Raw genomic sequence first — 22,156 nt, forward strand, 5'->3', positions numbered from 1 at the left:
TATCTGCCTCAGGCCCTATTTCATTTGCTAGTTTCCGTTTCATCCATTTCTCTTTGCTTTCTCTCTTCTGGATTTCAGATCATTGATTGATATTTGTTTTTGGTGTGCATTTTTCTTTTGATTCGTGGTTCCATTTTGATCATTTCTGGGTCTGGAGTGATCAAATAAAAACAATCCCCTGCTTTTTAGCTTTCATTCTCTACATTAGTTCTCCCAGACCTCCCTGAATTATTTACTGCCATTGTTGAGTCCCAAATCAACACTGAAGAGGAAGCTAATGACTAAAGTTATAGAAAATAAAATCATAGTAAATAAAAAACGAATGGTTTTGAAAACTTTGCAACCAAAATTGGTATTTTCCTTACTTGGGGGAAATGGTGAATTAGACATGTTGGAGATATTAAATGTATAAAATTAGAATATTGAGTGTGGTAAAACACTTATACAGTACGACGCTCACTCAAAAATTTTCCCAGGATCTTCTTGGGCACATGTGCTGGTTGAATAAACATTACTGATCATAAATGCTGCATCAAGCTAATATCTGAGCCAAAACATATATTTTCATAAGAAACCATAACTCCAAAAAAGGCACACACTTTTGAGTATGGATATCTTCCTAACCCTCATATGCCTGGCAAACCTGAAAAAAATAGTTTGGTCATGGGGGTAGTAGACTCTTGATTGTATTATATAAAAAAAAAATTAGAGATAACAGCATGTATGGCATATTCAAACACTCCCCTCCATTGTAGTGATTCTTTTCCAAGCTAGTTAATTAAAGTGATTGATGAAATAGCATCAATAAAACTTTTGTTATTTGTGGTACATTAAAAGGGATAGTGGTGTTCTTTACATGTTTTTCTCAAAAGAACAAATAAGGTAAAAATCATTCAACTAACATAGAAGAGAATTCACTTAATATTTCTCGGGGGTCTCCCTGGTGGCGCAAGGTGTTAAGTCTCAGCACTGTCAAGCTATCAGCAGCCACTGCGGCATGAGTTCCATCCCAGGGCAGGGAGCTAACACACACGACACAGCAGACCTCTCCTGTCTCACCTGCTGCTCCCCTCAGATGTACTTCAGTACATCTGACTGTTCTGTTCCCCACTCTGTCTCTCATCCCCCGCACCTCTGGCCTACACCCTAGTTCTGTTATGCATAAGTAAATAAAAATAAATCTTTTAAAAATAATATATCTCTCAAAAACATAAAGAAGTCATTTTGGGTCTATCTTCTCTATCCTTCTGTACCCCTATATTTAATCTTCTTTATACGCTTGTTTTTATCAAAGACAGTCTCAGGAATTTTCATAAAAAATCCGTGTGACTCCTAGGCAACAATTATTGTTTATTGGATGAATTATATATGTATAAAACTGCTAGTAAACCTTGTGTTGGAATTCTTTAAGGGCATATTTAAGACTTTGAGGTTTGTGGAATTTTTAATTTTTTTTTAGCCACAGGGATTGAATGTGGTTTAACATTAAACTGATAAAACAGAAACTTGGTATTTGAATCTTGACTTGAGAGCATTTGTTTATCACCAAATGAAGATAGTTTGGTATAATGGAAATACTATGACATTAGGAATCAGGCCACTTGAATTTTTAGTCCTGGTTCCTGTCACTGTATCATATGGCTTTGGTCAAGTTATTATTCTTTTTTCAGATCCTTTATTTAAATGTGAGGTATTTAGTGTTTAAATTTAAAGATTCTTTAGTTTTCTGAACTCAAATTTTGGCTCCATTTCAATTTCCTTTGTCTGAAAATTTAAGAGGTTTCCTAAATTCATTTAATAAACATGAAATAAAGACTTTGTATATGGAGGGATTCTGTTGCATTTTATAAGAAAGAAAAATATAAACCCAAAGTATCCCTGTCAAATAGAACACCAGGATGGTAGCATGCTAACTGATGAGTAGTTGACAAAGTACAGAAAACTTTGTTGATCAATTTCCAAATGTTTCATCTTTTCAAACTTGACCCTACTTCCCTCCCTAGCAACATCCTGCAGAATAGCATTTCTCTTTCCCAGAGAATCCATGCAGTGTATGCTCTCCCATCAAGCCAGCCCGCTGTCTGGCACTGCTACACTTTGCTTGAATTTCTTCCTGGTAACTAGCAAACAATTTCCAACTCTCTCCTTTCTACAGTGAGTGACCACACAGGCTATTGGATAAAAATGTGGGATACAATTCTCTGTCATGCCTCTTGACTTCAGTGGAGGGGGTATTTTATTATTATTTAGTATTATATTCTTACCTCCGCATTCCCCAAACATGACGCTGGTCCTGAAAATGTTGAACACATATCACAACACAATATTAAATTAGTTTATGTGCTTTTGACACTCTATGTGTATATATATGTTTATGTATGTGCACACATATATGTTTATGCATATGTACTTAAATGTTTAATGTACATGTATACGTTGTTATATATGTGGAACCAAGCTTAGCCAAGGCTTCACCATTTTGTATATCCGCCATCTTGATATTTTAGTTCTTGCAAAACTGCATTCCGGAGATAGTTTCAACAGTCACAGCCCTCACCCCACTTGTTGAGGTAAAGTCAAACCATCCCCAGCCGCCAATGAGGGCAGTCTTATCCATAAATGGGGCTGCATCTCTACTCGTCCAATCAGCTTAAGACTATAACCACGCACGCCAAAACACACTCTAGTAGCCAATGGGTGACAACCAGCATGATTTGATTTTTGAACCTGTCTGCAACCTTATAAAAAACCGCTGCTTCCTTTGTTTGGGGCTCTCTATCTCTGCTGCTGCATCGGTGCGTGTCGTGAGCCCAGACTCGAGCCCGTAATAAACTCCTTTGTGTTCTTGCTTCGGCTGTCCATGTGTCCTTGGGGGCTGTCCATGTGTCTCTGTATGACCAATGATATACCAAGCATTATTGTAAGAATTCATTTGAATTAACTGATTACTCCTCATAACAGCCTTCTTATCCCTGTTTTACAAATTAGGCAACTGAGGTAGAGAAAGAAGAAAGTTTTTCAAGGTTAGGTAGCTAGCAAACTGCACATGTAGCATTTGACTCAGATGGTGAGATCCCAAAGTTTTCTTGAGTTGCTAGCTACTTCTTCACGACGGAAGGGATCAAATTATCCTTGTCATGTGTTAAACTGTGGAATTTCCCTTAATATTTACAATGAAAATGATTTTGTACTTTTGCCAAAGCTTTATTCAAATTTAAATTTTATTCATGATCTTGTTTTCATATAAACAAGTCATATTGGATTTCTGAGTCTGTTGAATTCCCAGTCAAATGTTATTTTTCAGAAATATAATGGTTATAGAGTTATAAAATATGAACATAATGTAGTCATGTGCCTATACTACTTTCTTGTGAATAGCTTTAAAAATCCAATTAACACAAGATCTATGAATTAGTGGTCTCTGTAAAAGATGGTATACTAATTTGTCAAGAAATAAATCAGAGGAATAATTGTAGGTGTGTCCTTTTACTTCAACACTCTTTCTTCCTGAAATCAGAACCCCACATGGAACTTAATTTCTTTAAAAAAGACTGTAAGTCAGCACATATGGATCCCATTACTTAATTGTCTGAAGAGTTGTAATGACAGTTGCTTCTACCAATTTCAGCCAGTCTGCAAGTTCTCTACATGCAAACAGAAGGATGGCTCCTTTAACTGACCCTTTGTTCTTTTTGGAAGAAGCAATCAGTAGCAGATGTGGTTGGGCTAGTGGGGTGTATGTGTGTGTGTGTGTGTGTGTGTGTGTGTTGGGGAGGGGGCAGGGGTAGGTAATCCAGTGATTTGAAAAAGAAAAGAAAGTGGGAAGTAAAAGAGTAAAATGGGAAGATGTAAAGAAGTAGAGGGAACAAGACAAAAGGAAAGTTAAAAAGAGCCCCTGAATATCAAAGAATTTCAATGGAATCTTCATTCGTTTACAAATCTGTTTTTGCAAATTTAATTACTACATAACATGATTGTTTGAGTTGTAACACTGAAGCAATACCAAGTTAAACGCATTTGAGGAAGCTGTTCCCTTAGGGATTATAGTCTTATGGAAGGAATTTAGTATTATGTCGTTAAATTTTCAAAATAATTTGCTAGTTATTGAATCACACTTCAGCATGAGAGCCCAAGAGAGAGGTTAACATATCAATGTTCCCTCTTGATTATAGCAAAGGACAGAGGAATATTATTTTTCTTAAAATTTCACCTTAAAGTGAGATTGACAAAGTCAATCAACTTCTTTATGTTTTCTGCTGAGTCTCTACTCTGTTTCTCTAATTTCATTTTAGTTGATTTCATTTTTTCCCCATCTAATGCAGATGAAAGTATATTAGCAAAATAGAATAGCAGGAAAATTTCAAGAGTTACTACCAAGATGATTTTCTTCCTTTGGAAACTATATTCCCTTATTTTTAATGATTTTTTTCAGTGCAAACTAATAAGTTAGGAATGAAGCAGAGGTAATTTTGAGGTGTAGCTCAGATAAACTATTCCTCAACTTGTCAGAAAGGCCTGTGTTAGCGAGTCTCACTTCTCTCACATGCTAATGACTTCGGGTTAATGAGATGTAATTAAGTGTTTTTTATGACCACACCAGTGGTTTTTCCTTCCCCCCCACCTGGGAGTGAGAGTCAGTCAAACATCCTGTTGCACTCAGACCAGGAGCTAATATTTCAGCATAAATACAGCATTGCTAAACGGTGTTAGCCTATTGCATCAGAAAGGGTGACTGATAAAGAATAATGCCAACGTGACATCATGATCTAACTTCAACTAACCACTTAATAAGCAAGTGTGCTTTCTGATTAATATAGTTTACGACCATGACTTACTGCAAGTGCTACATACAACCTTTGGGAAGTTAAATCAATATCATTGATATGGTATCATTGGCTGAAATGCTCAGTTTACCAATAACAAATGTGCCCATAAAGACTGCAGCATTTACTAAGCTCATGTATGTGACAAGCACCATGAATACATACTTTGGTCTACATTATCCATGACAATAGGAGGTGGAAATTATTGTTTCTTCATCTTACTGGCCATGACATTGAGCCACAGAAAGGTTAAAAACTTGATGTCTCAGAGGGCTAAAAGGCAAAGTGAGGATTAGAATCAGAGCCCACATTCATTACTAAACGTTGGGTTTACCTGCAGATTCCAACTGTGTTGATGGTTTACTAGTATGGAGATTATTCTTAATACAACATGGTTCTGCTATGCTAAACACACGCAAAGGATGAAAAAACATTAGGAATGTCAAAATAAATGTGTCATGAGTGCATGTGCAAATGGGGAATTCCACGGAACAGGTGAAGGGTGAGTAGAAGAAATGACTTAAAGGTTTGTCTTTGCTTCCAAAATAGCATTGTATGACATAAACTCCCCTTGATAGCAAAAGCAAGACATAGACAAGAAACCCCCCTCTATATACCACTATATATGTTACATATATTGCATATACATATACACATAAGTTTTGTATATAAATTGAATGAGATATAGCATTATACTGTATAGTGTGTAGGTATCATGTTATCTATACAGAGTGGATTTTGTTTGGTTTGTTCTTTTGTATTATCTACAGAGATCATGTATTGCTTGTGCAGTCAAAGAGTTGCTAGGTTATCCCGTAGTGGTTGCCAGAAGGAGACCAGGCACAGAGGCAGAAAGCCATGTCTTTCTTTGAGGTGCAGAAAAGGCTAAGCAGTGTTAGCCCACTGCTTAACAATCCAAATACTGAGCGACCTCACAAGATCCAGCTTGATGCCATTCTTTTGAAAAAGTATGGATAGAATGTGCACATGGGATGGTAGGATCCATGCAAATAGTGCAAAATAAAAATTTGGTGATTTTGTAGGAGGTCTGCTTTAGCAGAAAACAATGCATCCTCTCGGTGTCATAAAAAGGCTGTGGCTCCATCTAGTAAGGGAGGGAAGTGCACTCTCTACCTTACCGCTTGGGGGAGTCTTCCACCCTGAGCAGAGCAGCTGGTGGCTGGAGGCTGATTTTTGTGTTCTCTTTTCTCTTCTGGAAAGTTTATTTACAGAAAACTCTGTGAAAGTGTCTAAAAATAAAAGATTGCGCCGTCCTAAAAAAATAGTAATTACTTGATCATTTAAACATGGGGTTTGTTATGCTATACTTTCTTATTTTGTTCGTGTCTAAAATGTCCGTAAGAAATGTTTAGAAATAATTTTAGAAAATAAAAGTAGTTTGAAATACAGACTAGAACTCCAAGTGGCTGCTGGAGTTAAGTGGGGTTAAATTGTGACCAAAGAAACAGCCTGAAATATGTTGATAAAAAAAAAGATGCTTCTGTTGAGTGTAGATTATATTGATTCTTAGAAGCAGCAGCAGAAATAGAGGCTTCTTGGACAGATTCCCCACTCACAAGAAAATCAGATAGGGCACCAATCCTTACATGTCCTTTTAGCACTGCCTACCTTACTCCCTGCCTTACCCCATTTTGGCGCTGCCTCCCCTTTCCTCGCTATGTTCTATTGCTTGTAGGATTTTCTGCTTCAAGGTTTTTGTACCTGCTGTTCTCTCTTTGGAATTCTCTTCTTCAAATCCTCCTGAGAATAACAACAGGGTTCAGGATCTGTTACCCCAAAATATTGAATAGTTTAAGCTAAAGGAATTTGAAAAAATGACAGAAACAGAAGAACTCTCTCTGATCTCTCTCATTTTCCACAAAATAGATCTGGAAAACTTCTTGGGAGAGGTGCTCTACCCAGCAGAAGGGAACATCTTTATCTTGAAAGACAAAGGGATGCCAAGGAGAATCCTAATAAACTGCTTTCCTAAGTTTCTACCTCCCATGCCCTGACCCATCATATTTCTATACAACCTCTCTTTCTTCCTCAGCCCCAGCATCAAAGCGCTCAGGTCTGCTTTCTTAGGTCTTCATTTCCCTCTGAAGACTCCAATGTCCTATAAAACTTATATGAAATCACTTTGTGTTCTTTTTTCCTGCTATTCTGTCAGTTTATTTTCCAGTCCTCTAAGGTGATATATTTTATTATTCCCCTCAGTCAAGGTAAACTTTTTTCCTCCCCAACAATAACTTTTCTTACTGACACAGTTACTCCTTCTAAATACATTCTCTCATAGGGGGCCTCCATGGTGGTGCAGGGGTTCAATCTCAGCACTATAAAGCTATCTGCAGCCACTGCAGCAGGAGTTCGAGCCCCAGCCAGGGAACTAACCCACATGGTGCAGCAGACCTCTCCTGACTCACCCGATGGTCCCCTCAGCAGTGTATTTCAGTCAATTTGCCTGTTCTTCTCTCCACTCTGTCTCTGGTGAACTTTCTCATGCCCCTCACCTCTGGCCTACACCCCTGTTCTGGTATGCATAAGTTAATAAAATAAATCTTTAAAAAAACATATATATTCTCTCATAGTATCAGGGTTTCTTATCTTTGGAACATTTAATGCAATCAGAAAATTTTAAATATGTTTTGTTGGTGGGTCTCTCCCCACTGGAATATAAACTCTTTGAAAGTAGGGCTCTTGTTTCTTACACACTTCATTATCTCCAAAGATCCTGGAACAATGTCTGGTAAAAAGCAGGTACTCAATAAATACTTTAATGATTGAATGAATGCATAGATAGTCTCTGCATGAATACATGATAATCCACCAGCTCTTCCATATTCACCCTTTCAATCGATGGAACTTGAATACCCAAGTTTCACCAAAATTCCAGTGTATTCTGGATGTGAAGAAGGAATTTGAAGATGCATATCACAGTTAGAAAAACCTCCACTTTGTTATAATATTGCCCAATAATACCTTCACTTATGGTCATAAAATCTAACTTTTGTAAGTACAGAAAGTCTAAGCAGCTAACTTTTCAGGGCCTTTACCACACTGGGAAGTGATGGTTTCCAGAATAAATTCCATCTTCCTTGTATCTGTTTCTACATTCTGACCACCCATGCTACAAACCATTTTTGTGATTCAACTATATTAGGTTCAGGAAGAAATGTTTATACTATGACAAAGTTGGAAAGTTATTTTTCTTTCTTTGTGGAAGCATCTAATTTGCACTCCCTCCAACAAAGGTAAGGGTTAAATCCCTCAAGAATACTCTCAATATGCACATAGAACAGAGGATATAACCCACAGCAAACTGACTCATTGTATACTCAAGTGCTGTCTGGTGGATCACAAAATGCCAGACATTAGATGTTTTACTTTTATTGTTAGTGATAGCTTAGAATAATTTATAAAATAAATATTCTACTCTAAAATTGAGTTATCCCAAATTAGTATTACTAGCCATATTCATTTATAGAGAGATATAAAAACTTAGGGAAAGAAAGGAACAGATGTAGGAAAGATTCTTCCCAATTAATGGAGGTTTTCTGGGAAGGAAGCCAGATGTTGAGTAGAATATACTGGACAGGAATCAGGAAAGGACAGGTAATGGTTTCCAGCTAGTTAATATTGGATCTCAGCCTCACAAAAGACCAATGCTTAGCTTCTCAGTAGTTTTCATTTATTTATAAAAATAAAGTTGTGAATTGAACTTTAAATCATGGAACACCAATCCACCAGACTGGCTTTACTTAACTTCATACACATTGCTCAATTGCAAAGATATTTTTATTTTTCTTTGTCCTAGCTTTCTAAGATAACTTTCTAGTGTAGAGTGTTAACTTCATCCCTATTAAAAATAAAAGCTGTTTTTTTGAATGAAAAAATTTACAGTTTATTTATGAACATTTAGGATTAAACAGGGTTCACATATAACATAAGTAGTATAAAGTAAAATAATGGAAAAGCTATGCCACATACCATTTAAAAAAAATAGTAGGGCCTACCTGTGGCACAGGGGTTAAAGACAGTGCTATCAAGCTATCAGCAGCCACTGCAGCATGAGTTGGACCCCAGCCAGCCAGGGAGCTACCCACATGGTGCAGCAGACTTCTGCCTTGCCTACTGCTTCCCTCAGCAGTATATTTCAGTAAATCTGCCTTTTCTGCTCCCCACTTTATCTGGTGAATCCTCTCACCCCCTGCACCTCTGGCCTACACATCAGTTCTTGTATGCATAAATAAATAAATCTTTAAAAAAAAGTAGGGGTAACTACATAAAATAAAAGCTCTTGCTCTGATATTATCAACCACTGACTATATAGGGATGATGGCAAGAAAGGGTCCATAAGCATTTCGTGTGTGTTTGTGTCAAATGTTTGAGAGAGAGCGGGGCAAACTGGGACAACTGAGTTCTGAATGTCACACTTTCCTCTTCTTTGACTATCACCCTTCCTAGCTATTTTCCTTCTGTGAAGGTTCCAAATGAAAATTTAATTTGTAACTTAGAGAATTTAAAAAAAAATTAGGATGCATATCACTTTTTAGGACTAATGTATATCTTTAGAGATGCAAGAAGGAAAAAAAATATCCAGTGTTTTAAGGAACAGGGATGGGATGAGGCATAGTCAAGATCTTTATATAAAAAGGAAGTTGTTTATTTTTTTCTAATTTAAAATCTCCAACTCTTCACCCTGACAGGTAAAGTTACATATCAGACACAGATCTCACCTTTTAAGTATTTTCATAATGATATCCTTATTATTTTTTTAGTGTTTTCATGGATTGTCCTTAAACAGATAGGGCTAGAATTTCTCTTTTAAGAGGCTTTTACAGTAAGTGCAATTCAGTAAATCATTTTGAAATAGATTTTTGACTTGGCACAAAACAGTCAACAAACATTAACTTAAAAAGCAAATGCAACTAATAACTTTATATCTCCTTCGCTGCCTAGAATGCATGTTAAGATTAACTATACTATTTTGGCATTTAGTACTTTCAAGAAGCTCAACTCTTAAAGAGATTAGCATTGCATGACAGAATTATCTAAGCACGTGGAGCCATCCTTCTATGATTTTACTTCCAAAACTCTTCCATTTGATCAAACAGATTATAAATATCAATCAAGAATCACGTCATTATCCAATGATACTAGTCAAACCAAGGAATAGAAAAAAAACCCACCTTTGCTTTTGCAGACAGTAAGACCTTCTCACAGTCTCTGTCATCAACTCAAATTATCTTTGTCCCATATTACCATGCCCCATAAAAAGAAGCCCTTTTCAGCTTTGGAATGTGGTTAGTCATATCTGTTATAAATTCCCCCAGGAGACTGTTAACTTTTCCTTTCTAGTACTTCTTTGTGCATTACATATTTTGACACTTGCTGTTATCAAGACACATTAAAACACTGTAATTTGTGGTAAGAAGGCTAATATTTATTTTCCTGCAGATTTACAGTCGGGAAAATACCAAAGAGACTTCACCTCCTCCAAACCATCTGTGGCAATAGTTCCAGTCCATCCAATGCTGTAGCATGCGTGGATGTAGTATAGAAAATGTTTTATTGCTGTCATTTATAGTGACATTTTGTGTATGCGGCAGGAAACATCATCTGCATATTTCACATGGGAATGGAATTTGTTTTTTAAAAAAGAATGTGAATGACTTCTCATGCATTTCTTTTTTGTTTCCTTTCCTATTTTCATGTATTTTAATTTTTAGGTACCCCATTTTTTTCAATAAAGGTAGTATTATATAGAGGTTAAGAATCTTATAATCTGGAATCAGAAATATTGAGTTACAAATTTTCTCTCTATCAAATGTTAACTGGTCTTAAGTTTCTTCTCAGTAGGGAGGGATGTAGGCTGACAGGAAAGGGGTGAAGAATAAATGAAGATGTATGTAAAGCATTCTGTTTAAACTAGTGAGCTAAATACTGGCTTTGATCATTGATGGCAGCCTTACTACGTTTTAAATGACATCAGATTAAAACAATAATGTGAGTGCAACCTCTCAGGATACTCAGTTCCTTTATTCTTGATAGTAAGACCAATTAACCCCATCTTCTGCTGCCTGTTTCACCTGTCCTGGTCAGGGGTGTGAGGAGAAGCAGAACATGTGATAATAATAGGAAGGGACAAAACAGAGGCATTTTAGTTCATGGTAGAAGATAGAAGGACATGGTTGAGCTTTTCATGATTCCACGGGTCCTTGACCTTCTTAGTACTTAGACTGCAATACGTGATAATGATCTTTCCAGAGTTCTGACATTAGTCTTTTACCAGAAATACCATAGTGATGTCTCTTTGAAACTCAGGCATGTGACTTCCGTTTCTTCAATCTCCTGCTTCCTGAAACACCCTGGTAGTTTCTCCCATTTCTTAGGGATGGATCCTCTGATACACACCTTCTCCATTGAGCAGGGATTTGCCTTAATGCAAACATCATGTCAGTTCCTAAATTTCCTTCAGCCTCCCCCTTTCAGATATCCCTTCCTGGAGGGGGAAGGTGCTGTGGCAGAAAGGCCCAGACCTGGCTGCTTTTGAAAAGTAAGAAAGCGCTCAGGGCCCTAATGAGGCATGGTGGGGGCATGGGCCAGATTACAGTTGGAAAATATTGGTAATAGTCTCAATTCTGTCACTTAGCTGCCGAGACAGGCCTATTAGCATCATTTTCCTGTATGAGAAAGTCTTGAAAGCTCTTTAAGTTCTGTTTTTATTACCTGTTAAGTGAGTCTATCACTTATCCATATTCTCTCTCTTTATTTTTAAAGATTTATTTATTTATTTATACAAGAACTGGGGTACAGGCCAGAGGTGAGGGAGGGTGATAGGATTCACCAGAGACAGAGCAGGGAACAGAACAGACAGAGCGACTGAAATACACTGCTGAGGGGAGCAGTGGGCAAGACAGGAGAGGTCTGCTGTGCCATGTTGTACCCTTGCCGGCTGGCCAGGATGGAATCGGTGCTGCAGAGGCTGCGGACAGCTTCACAGCGTGGTGTTCAACCGCCTGTGCTACCTGGGGAAGCCCTATCCATATTCTCTTGAAGGATCACTGTGAAATACTGACAAAGGGGAAGACTTAAACAAGTTGCATGTCTATTACATGCCAGGTACTAAGTCTACAAAGGGGTCCCAAATAATAAACAACCATGGAGCCTCCCTGGTGGCTCAGGGGGTTAAGTCTCAGCACTATGAAGCTATCAGCAGCCACTGCAGTACAAGTTCACTCTCTGGCCAGGAAGCTAACCTACATGGTGCTGCAGACCTCTCCTGTCTCTCCCGCTGCCCCCACTCTGTCTCTGGTTAATCCTCTCACCCTCCCATGCCTCTGGCCTACACCCCAGCTCTTGTATGCATAAAAAAATAAAATAAATCTTAAAAAATAATAAATAACTGTGAATATTAGCTAGCACTTTTATTACTCTGGACTTTTTTTTAAGGAATCAGTAAGGTGTGGAAAAGTCACATCTGTATGTCGGAATAGGATTTAAGTCTTAAATGCAAACAAGCTGTGTGGCTGAGCATAGGAGGGAACACTCACCTGCGTTCCATGACCCATACCCTCTGGCTGGAGCAGGCTCTCAGGAGTGCTGGCTGGATGCAAGGTAACTGGGTAATTTTGTATTCTGGCATCTCCCTCTGCTGACATAGCAAGTTTCTGGTTCCAAGGAGCTCTGATAGAAAAATCCAGGCAAAGAAAAAAAAAAAAAAAAAAAAAACCAACCACTTTTCATAATGGGTTTCAGGCCCATTACTGGTAATAATTTAAAAATGTTTGCATTCATGGATAAGGGGAGATGCTTCTGCTTTTCATTAAATGTCACTGAACAGGTGCCGAGTTCCATGGTCTTTAAGCCTTCCAGCATCTGCTAAGTCATATTTAAAAGTAAAATATTTGAATTCCTCCCAAATATCAAAAGTCACATTAGTGAGAGAGTTCACAGAAGTGTACATTTTATCACCTGTATTTTGCATCATTTGGTTTGGATGTCGATGGCAAAATTCCCCTTTGCTGGTGGAATATTGAGTAGTAATAAATGTCTGGTGAACAGACAGATTCTTTACTTCATATATGGTTGTAGAGAGATCTGGAAACACCAGGACTTCTGTTTTTTGCTATACTAAGATGCATGGAAAGCATGGAAAGGATGGCTGCTCTGCTGAGGAACAGTTGAGCAGACGAATTTGGGCCTGGGAGATGGGGCATAATTACAAGACATCTTGCATCTCTGGGAGACTCACAGAGGGTGAAACTAAATATTTCAAGCTGTTATTTGGTCTGTTTGCTCATGTTTATATGAGGCTAACAACTTCCACGAAGGCCTTTTTAGGCGGCTGTTCCCAGGTGTCTTCTGTTTAACTGTTGGGCTCATTAGTATTACTTTGTGAGGAATATTTAGAATAGAGAGAAGGGGGTGGTTAGGGATGACTTGGTCTCCTCACACCCGCGAGTAAATTCTTTGACTCTGATGCGCTTCTTTGCACTGTGGAGTGAAAGATCATCAAAAGCAAAATTAAAATCTTGTGATTTCTATGAATTCTTTCAGACTCAGACAATACTTTATAGGAATGAAGAACTTAGTTACTAAAGTATCTCCTTTGTTTGTATTTTTTAAAAAGACATATTTATTTATGCATACAAGATCTGAGGTGTAGGCCAGAAGTGCGGGTGGGGGGGGAGGGGGGGAGGTACACCGAGGAGGGGGGTAGGGGTAGAGTAGGGTGGAGTGGGTGGGAGGTGGGGGAGAGGTGTGAGAGGATTCACCAGAGACACAGTAGGGAGCAGAACAGGCAGACTGACCGAAGTTCACTGATGAGGGGAGCAGCGGACGAGACAGGAGAGGTCTGCTGGGTCATGTGGGTTAGTTCCCTGGCCTGGGGATCGAACTGGTGCTGCAGTGGCTGCTGATAGCTTCATAGTGCTGAGACTTAACCCCTTGCACCACCAGGAAGGCCCTCCTTTGGTTTTGAAGCCTTAAAGTCTTCTTATTTATTTGTTTATGGAATTTTAATGAGACTACTAAATATTATATATTAGTTATGGATGATATTTGAGGTGATGATTGTGGACATCTATGAGACTATCTCAATTCTTAGGAGATAGATGCTAAGGCATATAGGTGTGGCCTAGTATAATCAATATTTTGCAATGTTTCTCAAAAACAAGGAGATAGATAAAAGAAATAGGGCAAAATATTAAAAAAATAAAATTTTTTAATTAGTTTTTTGGGCAATGTATGTTTCCTATACCACCCTTTTAACTTTTGTGTGTTTGTAATTAAAAAAAAAAGTCAAAAAACAACCCCTTCTGTTCATAACCACAAAATTTTAATTAAAGACTCAACCAACAAGCTTGGAAAGGATTTGTAAATATATGTCATGCATGGATTTATTATCCTTAAAATATAAATCACTTACGAATCAATGAGAAGATTGAACACTTCAAAAAAATAGACAATTGTCAAGTAACAAAACAAAAATAGAAATGGACAATGACTATACAGAAAAGGGTCTCCCTGCTTGGTGCAAGGGGTTAAGTCTCAGCACTATCAAGCTATCTGCAGCCACTGCAGCACCAGTTTGATCCCCACCAGGGAGCTACCCACATGGCGCAGCAAACCTCTCCTGTCTCGCCCGCTGCTCCCCTCAGCACTGTATTTCAGTAGATCTGGCTATTCTGCTCCCCACTCTGTCTCTGGTGAATCCTCTCACCACCCCACACCTTTGGCCTACACCCCAGCTCTTCTATGCAAAAATAAATTCCTTTTAATCTTTTAAAAAATTATACAGAAAATTGTGTATTTATATGATTAAATATTTGGTGGTGACAGGATTTGTCTTTCCCAATGTCATGATGGCTTTGGTCTGGAGTGGGGGTGGAGTCCACACAGCCTGTATGGGATTAGCTCAGAACATCCTTTCCCCCTAACACTACAATAAAAATAGAATTTAAGGCAGATAAAAGGAATTATAATAATCTGGTTACTCTTAGGTGTTATTCAAGTATCTTCTCTCTCTTTGCACACCTAAGTCTGACAAAAGTCCCATTTACAGAAAGGAAAACTGAACCCACAGAGGTTAAAGAACTTGGACAGAACTACCACAGGCAAACATTAGTAGGACTGGAGCTAGGATTCACTAAAACTCTCCCTTTCTAAAACCTGCTTTCTTTATGACATGTTGTGTGGTGTATGATATTGAAAAGGACAGTCACGCACAGCTGGTGTATTAACAGTGCTAAAAAAGTTCATTAAATATATTTAGAGGTATAATTGGCTTTGATGGCGGATTCATAAATCTGTGCAGATGAGCCCCATCTAGCAAGCAGACAGGCTCTGCATGGACTTGCACAAAATAAAAGCTGTTTATAGTCAGAAAGGGTTAGGACAAGGTCATCAGCAAAAGAAAGAAAGTTTCTTCAGGGCAAAGACACTTTCCCCCAGGAGAAGGCAGGGGCTTACTATGCAGATGATCTCACTAGAGTTGATTGGTTTAATACTTTTAAGGAGAGATTGAATGTGCTAAATCTGGGTGGGTTCCTTTTGGGATTGTCTTTTCCTATTTTTATTTATTTATTTTAAAGATTTATTATTTTATGCATACAAGATCTGGGGTGCAGGCCAGAGATGTGGAGGGTGAGAGGATTCACCAGAGACAGAGTGGGGAGCAGAACAGGCAGTTGTAATGAAATACATTGCTGAGGGGAGCAGCAGGCAAAACAGGAGAGGTCTGCTGTGCCATGTGGGTCACTTCCCTGGCTGGGCTCAAACTCATGCCACAGTGGCTGGTGATAGCTTGATAATGCTGAGATTTAACCCCTGTGCCATCAGGGAGACCCTGATGTTTAATTTTAAACATACAGAAAAATTAAAAGTCTAATAAAATTAAATCCTATATAGCAATCCCTTGATTGTCCAATAAACATGTCTAGCATGTTTTATTTGTCTCTCTCTACACCTCTCATTTTTGTTTTTATCTGGGGTGTCCAGAGGTGGGGCGGGGGTGGGACAGGTGAGAGGATTCACCAGAGACAGAGTGGGGAGCAGGACAGGCAGATCCAGTGAAATACACTGCTGAGGGAGGCAGCAGGCAAGACAGGAGAGGTCTGCTGCACCACATGGGTCATCTCCCTGGCTGGGGATTGAACTCGCTTCATAGTGCTGTGTCTTAACCCCTTGCACCACCAGGGAGGCCTCCTTTTCCTATTTTTAATAGTCTCTTTTGATCTGAGTAAGAAAATCACCATTTCTGTTTTTGTTAATCCTCTGCGTGTTGTTCCCAGGTCGTTTGGATTACAACTTTACTTTCACATTCTTTGTTAGATCAGTCCTTGTTCCTGCTCTGAGGTCCCAGCCTGAAAGAGATGGCTGCTTGATGGTCAGCAGCTGCAATGTGAATTTAAGGCCTTTGAGAGACTATAACATACCAGGGAGATTATTGTGTAAGTATAAGTAGAATAATTCCCAAAGTTTGGTGCATAATTCGGCACCCAGTTCCCCAAGTTCCAAACCAATCAAAGAAAGACCCAGCTAAAGGAGTCACTCTTAAGCCAGCTAGCTTACTCAGTGATTTTATGTAAATGAGTTTTAACTTTTCCAGGAGTGTTGACTCAGGTGCAGCATTTGGTGTAGTTTCCAACAAAGACAACTCATTGCTTAGCTAAAAGATGATCAAGGTCTATAAAGAGCATTGGTCAGTGAGCCCAAGGATTTTTGTTGGGAACCTATTGCTTTAGCAGCAGATTCTGCAACATCTTCAACAGTGAGGGAGAGGTTACAGCTACGTGGCCTGTAAAATCTAAGGGTTGTTCGCTTACACAGGTGGTTTATTCTGTTTACCCTTGCCGTGTGTCCCTTTCACTGTATAGAACTGGGATGCATGTTTCCCTGGGTTGGGGATTATTAACCAGAGACAGGGACGTGGCCTCCCACACAAAGTACACAGGAATGGGGTTTGTTCCACAGAAACTGGAACACTGGCAATCAGGGAGGAGTCTGTGATTGGCAGAGCGGCAAAATCAGCTTAGTGGCAAATCCAAGTCTGAGAATTTATTTATCTCTTTAGCAATAGCTTGGGGGGATACTAAAGAAAAAGAAAAGGAAAGGAGTTGAAGAATGAAGTGTTGACCTAGTGTCTTGGGCAGAAGCAGTCTTCGTTGATGTCAGCTACTTCTCATTTACGTACCATCTTCAACATATGTACAGGGCCAGATGTTGGGTGGAGCCCTCTTTAGCTGTGAGATATGTACCTACAGTTTGAGTTTCTGAAGCTTGGCTGCTCTCTGGGTAGTGAGGAGGACGTGGTATAACTCCTTCCAAGAAGATTCAATGTGAGCTTTTATTTTCAGTGATTCCTAAACTGGAAACATTAGTTTGGAGAGTCATAGCCACATAATTGAGGAAATTAGAGTGAGGATCAAGTTCAGTTTATAGTCACATAACTAACCCCAAAGACATACAACTGGGTTCTAACAGCTACAAAGGTAAAAATATAATTTTTCTCTCTGCAATTATCCTGATTTCTATTTAAGAAAATCATGGTACAATTAACTTGTTGGCAAAAGAAGTCTAGTTTCAATAAACTTGTCTTGTTATTTGTGTAACTATTGCAGGACTAGCCATATAGACTCTTAAACCTGCTTGCTCTTGGTCACTAGATTTTACCTGTAATATTATACAGAAAGCTCGGAGATTTATTGCCATTATAGTAAAATTACTAAATTCTCAAAATTTTGCATGGGTTAAGTAGCGAGAAAAAGTAAATATTTCATCTTTGTTTATAAAGGTATACTTTATCAATGGCTGTAAGTCATAGCTAGCATATGAGAAAAAGGTCTTCCTAAACCCAGTTCAGTTTAATGATCTTAAAAGTCACCAGAGATCTGTATTCTAGAGTCCTTGCAAAAGTCTTTCCAGAACCTGCTCGAAGATAAAGCATTTTCAGGGGAACACTTGCTAAAACAATAATCACAAATGACAAAAAACTTAAAAATGGCCAAGTTTAAATATCTGATGAGAGTTCATTAAATGCAATAGAAAACTTTGAACATCATAATTAGAATTCCTTGTAGTAACATTGTACCAAGACATGTCAGACTTGTAGGGTTTTCATGTAATTTCTAGAACAGATATAGCCATATCTACACAAATAGAACATAAGGAGACTTAGTGTTAATACTTGACAATGCTCTCTACATAATTTAGTAGGCCAAATAATTTTAATATCCCTCTTTTCATAAGGAGAGTGACTACATCTTTTGAGATGTTCCTGGTAATTCTGTTATCAAGAGTGTAAAGTCAAATACTTCATTTCGAATTTGATTTGAGGAAGTTGGTAAAAAATACCAAAAGGTTTTGGACATCAGCAGAAAGATACCACAGATCATTATGAATCAATACTTACCCATTTAATGGAAGTAGCAATGAAAGATTTCAGAAGCAAATATAAAAGTTTACATAGTTGCCAACAAAACTTAGCTCTTTAAAAAATGACACGAAATACATTATATTATTTTGATAACACACAAATCCTTGCTTTCTGGGTAGGCTACTTATAAGGTAAGGGAAAGCCTTTCACAATATCTTATCAAGAGCAAGTGATCTTGTTGATTTAGCAAATGAAAGAAGATGAGTTTTAGTTTTATGCAAATACACTATTAAAATTAAAGGTTATTAATTTAAAATCTCTCATTTGTTAAATCTTACCCAGTTTGATTATGCATAGTTTTCTTTTCTGAGAGTCCTTTTCCCCCAAGTCTTCTATAACTTTCCTTTTTTATTCTCTTGTTGAAAACACACATTTTACTTATTTGCATACAGGGATGCTTCACTTATTATGCTATTTCTAGTAGCTCCAATGACATACATAAAGTATTTCCTGAATCTTATATGTTAATATCTAATGGAAAACTAAAAGGTAATGTGAACTGTTGTTAGGTCAACATTCTTTAGATTGGCAGGCCTACACAATTTCATAATTTCTAGAACATGTGCCTCCGAATAATAGTTTTTCAGGTAGCCCAAGACATTTCTGAATAGACCCAAACTTCTTTAGTTTCTTCAAAAGTAAACCCAAGCTTGGTATTTAGTGTTTTAATAAAATGATCTAGAGAATCAGTGAATTTCCATCATTTAACTTATCAAAAACCTTAAAGGAATAAATTACTGAAAATTTTTTTGAAACTATTTTTATGTACATAAAACCAATGATCACTGACGAGTTTACCTAAACTTTTTTTATCCTATTAACATCTATTTAAATCTTAAGCTACTTTTCTTGCTGATAGTTTTGGAAATAGATAACAGGAATTCATTTGATTAATAAATTCAGTAAAATAAAGGTTTTTTTCCCTAATAGATCCTAATGTTTTTAGTTAGAAAAAGGGTAAGAGAAGGTTATTAGCAAAAGAAAAGAAAGATCATTTAAGGCAAAGCCACCTTCCCTTTAGGGAAGAGGGAGTTTACCAGGGCGATTGATTGGTTTAAGATTACACTTTGAGGCAGTTGAAACCACTTTTAGGCATACCAGGTCTTTCTAAATTGAAGAACAATTGACATACAACAGTACATTACTTACAGGTATACAAAATAATGATTTGATATTTGTATACATTACAAAATGACCACCACAGTAATTCTAGTTATCATCTATTATATACATGGACAATTAGAACTTTAAAGATTAACTGTCTTAGCAACTTTAAATATACACTATACTACTGTTAATAAGTCACTGTACTGTACATTACTTCCCATGACTTGAGATTTTATAACTGGAAGTTTGTACCTTTTGACACCTTTGACTTATTTAGCCCACCCCCTGGCCCTGCCCCTGGCAACCAGCAATCTGTTCTCTGTATCTGTGATCTTATTTCTTGTTTTTCTTAAGATTCTGCCATAAGTGAGATCATAAGATGTTTGTCTTTCTCTGGTAGTTCAGAGCATTATATCCCCAGGGTTCCAACCACAGTGTCAAAAATGGCGTGATTTTATTTTATTATCACTGAATAATGTCCCATTTTGATATACTGTGTCTTTTTTGTTCATCCATCAATGGACACATAAGGTTGTTTCCAAGTCTTGGTTATTGTAAATAATGCTGCCATGCACAGAAGAAAATATGTTTATAAAACATGGCAAATGGGGAAAGGAACATTCTGTAGCTTATAATCCCATGTTGTTAAGAAAGCATATATATGGCACATGGTTATATATATAATACATATTATACACACACACACAACACAGTATGTATATATTTGGAATTATATATACCAAGACTTTAATGTTAATTTTTAGATAGTATGAGCACAGACTTTTTTTTTTAAGGTTTAATTTATTTATGCATACAGGAGCTGGGGTGTAGGCCATAAGTGTGGGGTTTGAAAGGATTCACCAGAGACAGAGTGGGGAGCAAAACAGGCAGGTCTACTGAAATACACTGCTGAGGGGAGCAGCAGGCGAGACAGGAGAGGTCTGCGGTGCCATGTGGGTAGCTCCCTGGCCAGGGATCCAACTCCTGCTGCAGTGGCTGCAGATAGCTTCATAGTACCTTGACTTAACCCCTTGTGCCACCAGGGAGGCCCCTCAGCACAGACGTTTTTAGATGGCAAGATCTTTAGATGATATGAGTACAGATTTTTCTCCTTTTTTTTATAGGTACTTTGAAATTTTCTCTACCAAATGATAGCATTGATTGTACAATAAAAATGATTTAAAGTCGCCACCTGGAGGGGGCGGGGATGCGCAGGCACTTAGGGCGCGGCCAGAGTATAAACGAAGGCGGATAGGATAAGGCAAGCAGTTGATCCCTGAGAGGCACTGGAGTACTGCAAGGCAGGCCCCGGGATACCGCGGATCTTTAGAGCACCGAACCTCCGAACCTCCGGGTGAAGCACCCAGCCCGGCAGATCCCCCCGTCCGCTTTCCTGCCTGCGCGTCCGCCCCGCGTGCCCACCATGAACTCGGAGAGAGCGAGCTGTGAGCCCGGCGCCAGCCAGTTGCTCTTCGCTGCATTCCACCAGGAAGAAGGGGACTTGAAAGATGCATCGGGGACAGCTGATGTCGGCCATCTCTCTAAGGGCGGGACCCTACTTGTTGGTAATAAGTCTGGTTATAAAATTTTTGGCCTTTCTAATGTGGATAAGTTGGAGCAACTCTATGAATACAATGCTATTGAAGATGTGAGCATCGTGGAAACTTCCTTCTCTAGGAACATAGTGGCCATCGTCAGCCTCAGGGCTCCTAGGAAGCTGAGAGTTTTCTGTCTTAAAAAGGCCACCGAGATCTGTAACTACTTCTATTGCAATAGAATCCTGGCTGTGAAGATGAACCGGCACAGGTTAGTAGTGTGCCTGCAAGAGACTGTCTACATTTACAACATTCGGAACCAGGAGATACTGCATGTTATCAGGGAGACCCCCCCAAACCCTGCAGGCCTGTGTGCACTGTCAGAAAACGATTACTTGGCGTTCCCAGGCTGTACCACCGGGGAGGTGCACATCTTCGACGCTTATAACTTGAGAGGTGCCAGCAGGATCCTGGCTCATCAGAGCAGTTTAGCAGCACTGGCCTTCGACGCTCGTGGAACCATGCTCGCTACTGCTTCTGAGAAGGGGACAATCATTAGGGTATTTTCCATCCCAGAGGGACAAAATCTCTTTCAGTTCCGGAGAGGAATTAAGCGGTGTGTTGACATCTACTCGATGGCCTTCAGCAGCGACGGCGTGTTCCTCTGCACCTCCAGCAACACCGAGACTGTGCACATTTTCAAACTCCAGATGGAGCATGATAAGGCTCCCGAGGCCCCCACCACCTGGACCGGGTACTTGGGGAGCATGCTCCTGGCTTCCGCCAGCTATTTGCCCTCGCTGGTAGCAGACGTGCTCAGCCAGGCCAGAGCCTTTGCCACAGTCTACTTGCCGGTCTGTGGCCGCAGAAACATCTGCTCACTGGTCACAATTCAAGGTATTCCGCGGGTCCTGGTGGGTACTTCCGACGGCTGCTTGTACATATACAACCTGGACCCCTGGCAAGGAGGGGAGTGTACCCTGGCGCAACAGCACCGATTTGATGGAGAGGACTCATAAGCTCGTGGCCTCTCACCAATGCCCTGTAGCCCGGGGACCTACAGCTCAGCCTGAGGCCAATGAAAATGGGTGCGCGGGGAGGCACCCTGCACCCTCCGGGAGTCTTTGGACTGACTGGGAATTCTGCCTCCTGAAGATGAGAAAGAAGGAGCATTGACAGGACTTTGTGCTACACGCTCTGCGCCTGAGTTGTAGGAGGGGAAGGCAGAGGGAAAAGGTAAAAAAGATTGT

The 22,156-nt window shown here is 39.1% G+C and overlaps 1 protein-coding gene across 1 annotated transcript; it reads left to right on the plus strand.

Moving 5' to 3' along the window:
* Positions 1-20,794: 20,794 nt before the first annotated feature.
* On the plus strand, positions 20,795-21,925 carry LOC311178852 (WD repeat domain phosphoinositide-interacting protein 2-like; the record flags this gene model as incomplete). Its single annotated transcript, XM_084245581.1, has 1 exon — positions 20,795-21,925. The coding sequence occupies one exon, from the start codon at positions 20,795-20,797 to the stop codon at positions 21,923-21,925; it is 1,131 nt and encodes a 376-aa protein (XP_084101707.1).
* Between the last annotated feature and the right edge of the window lie 231 nt (positions 21,926-22,156).

The sequence above is a fragment of the Talpa europaea genome, assembly GCF_964194135.1.
Source record: "Talpa europaea genome assembly, chromosome: 10".
Lineage (NCBI taxonomy): Eukaryota > Metazoa > Chordata > Mammalia > Eulipotyphla > Talpidae > Talpa > Talpa europaea.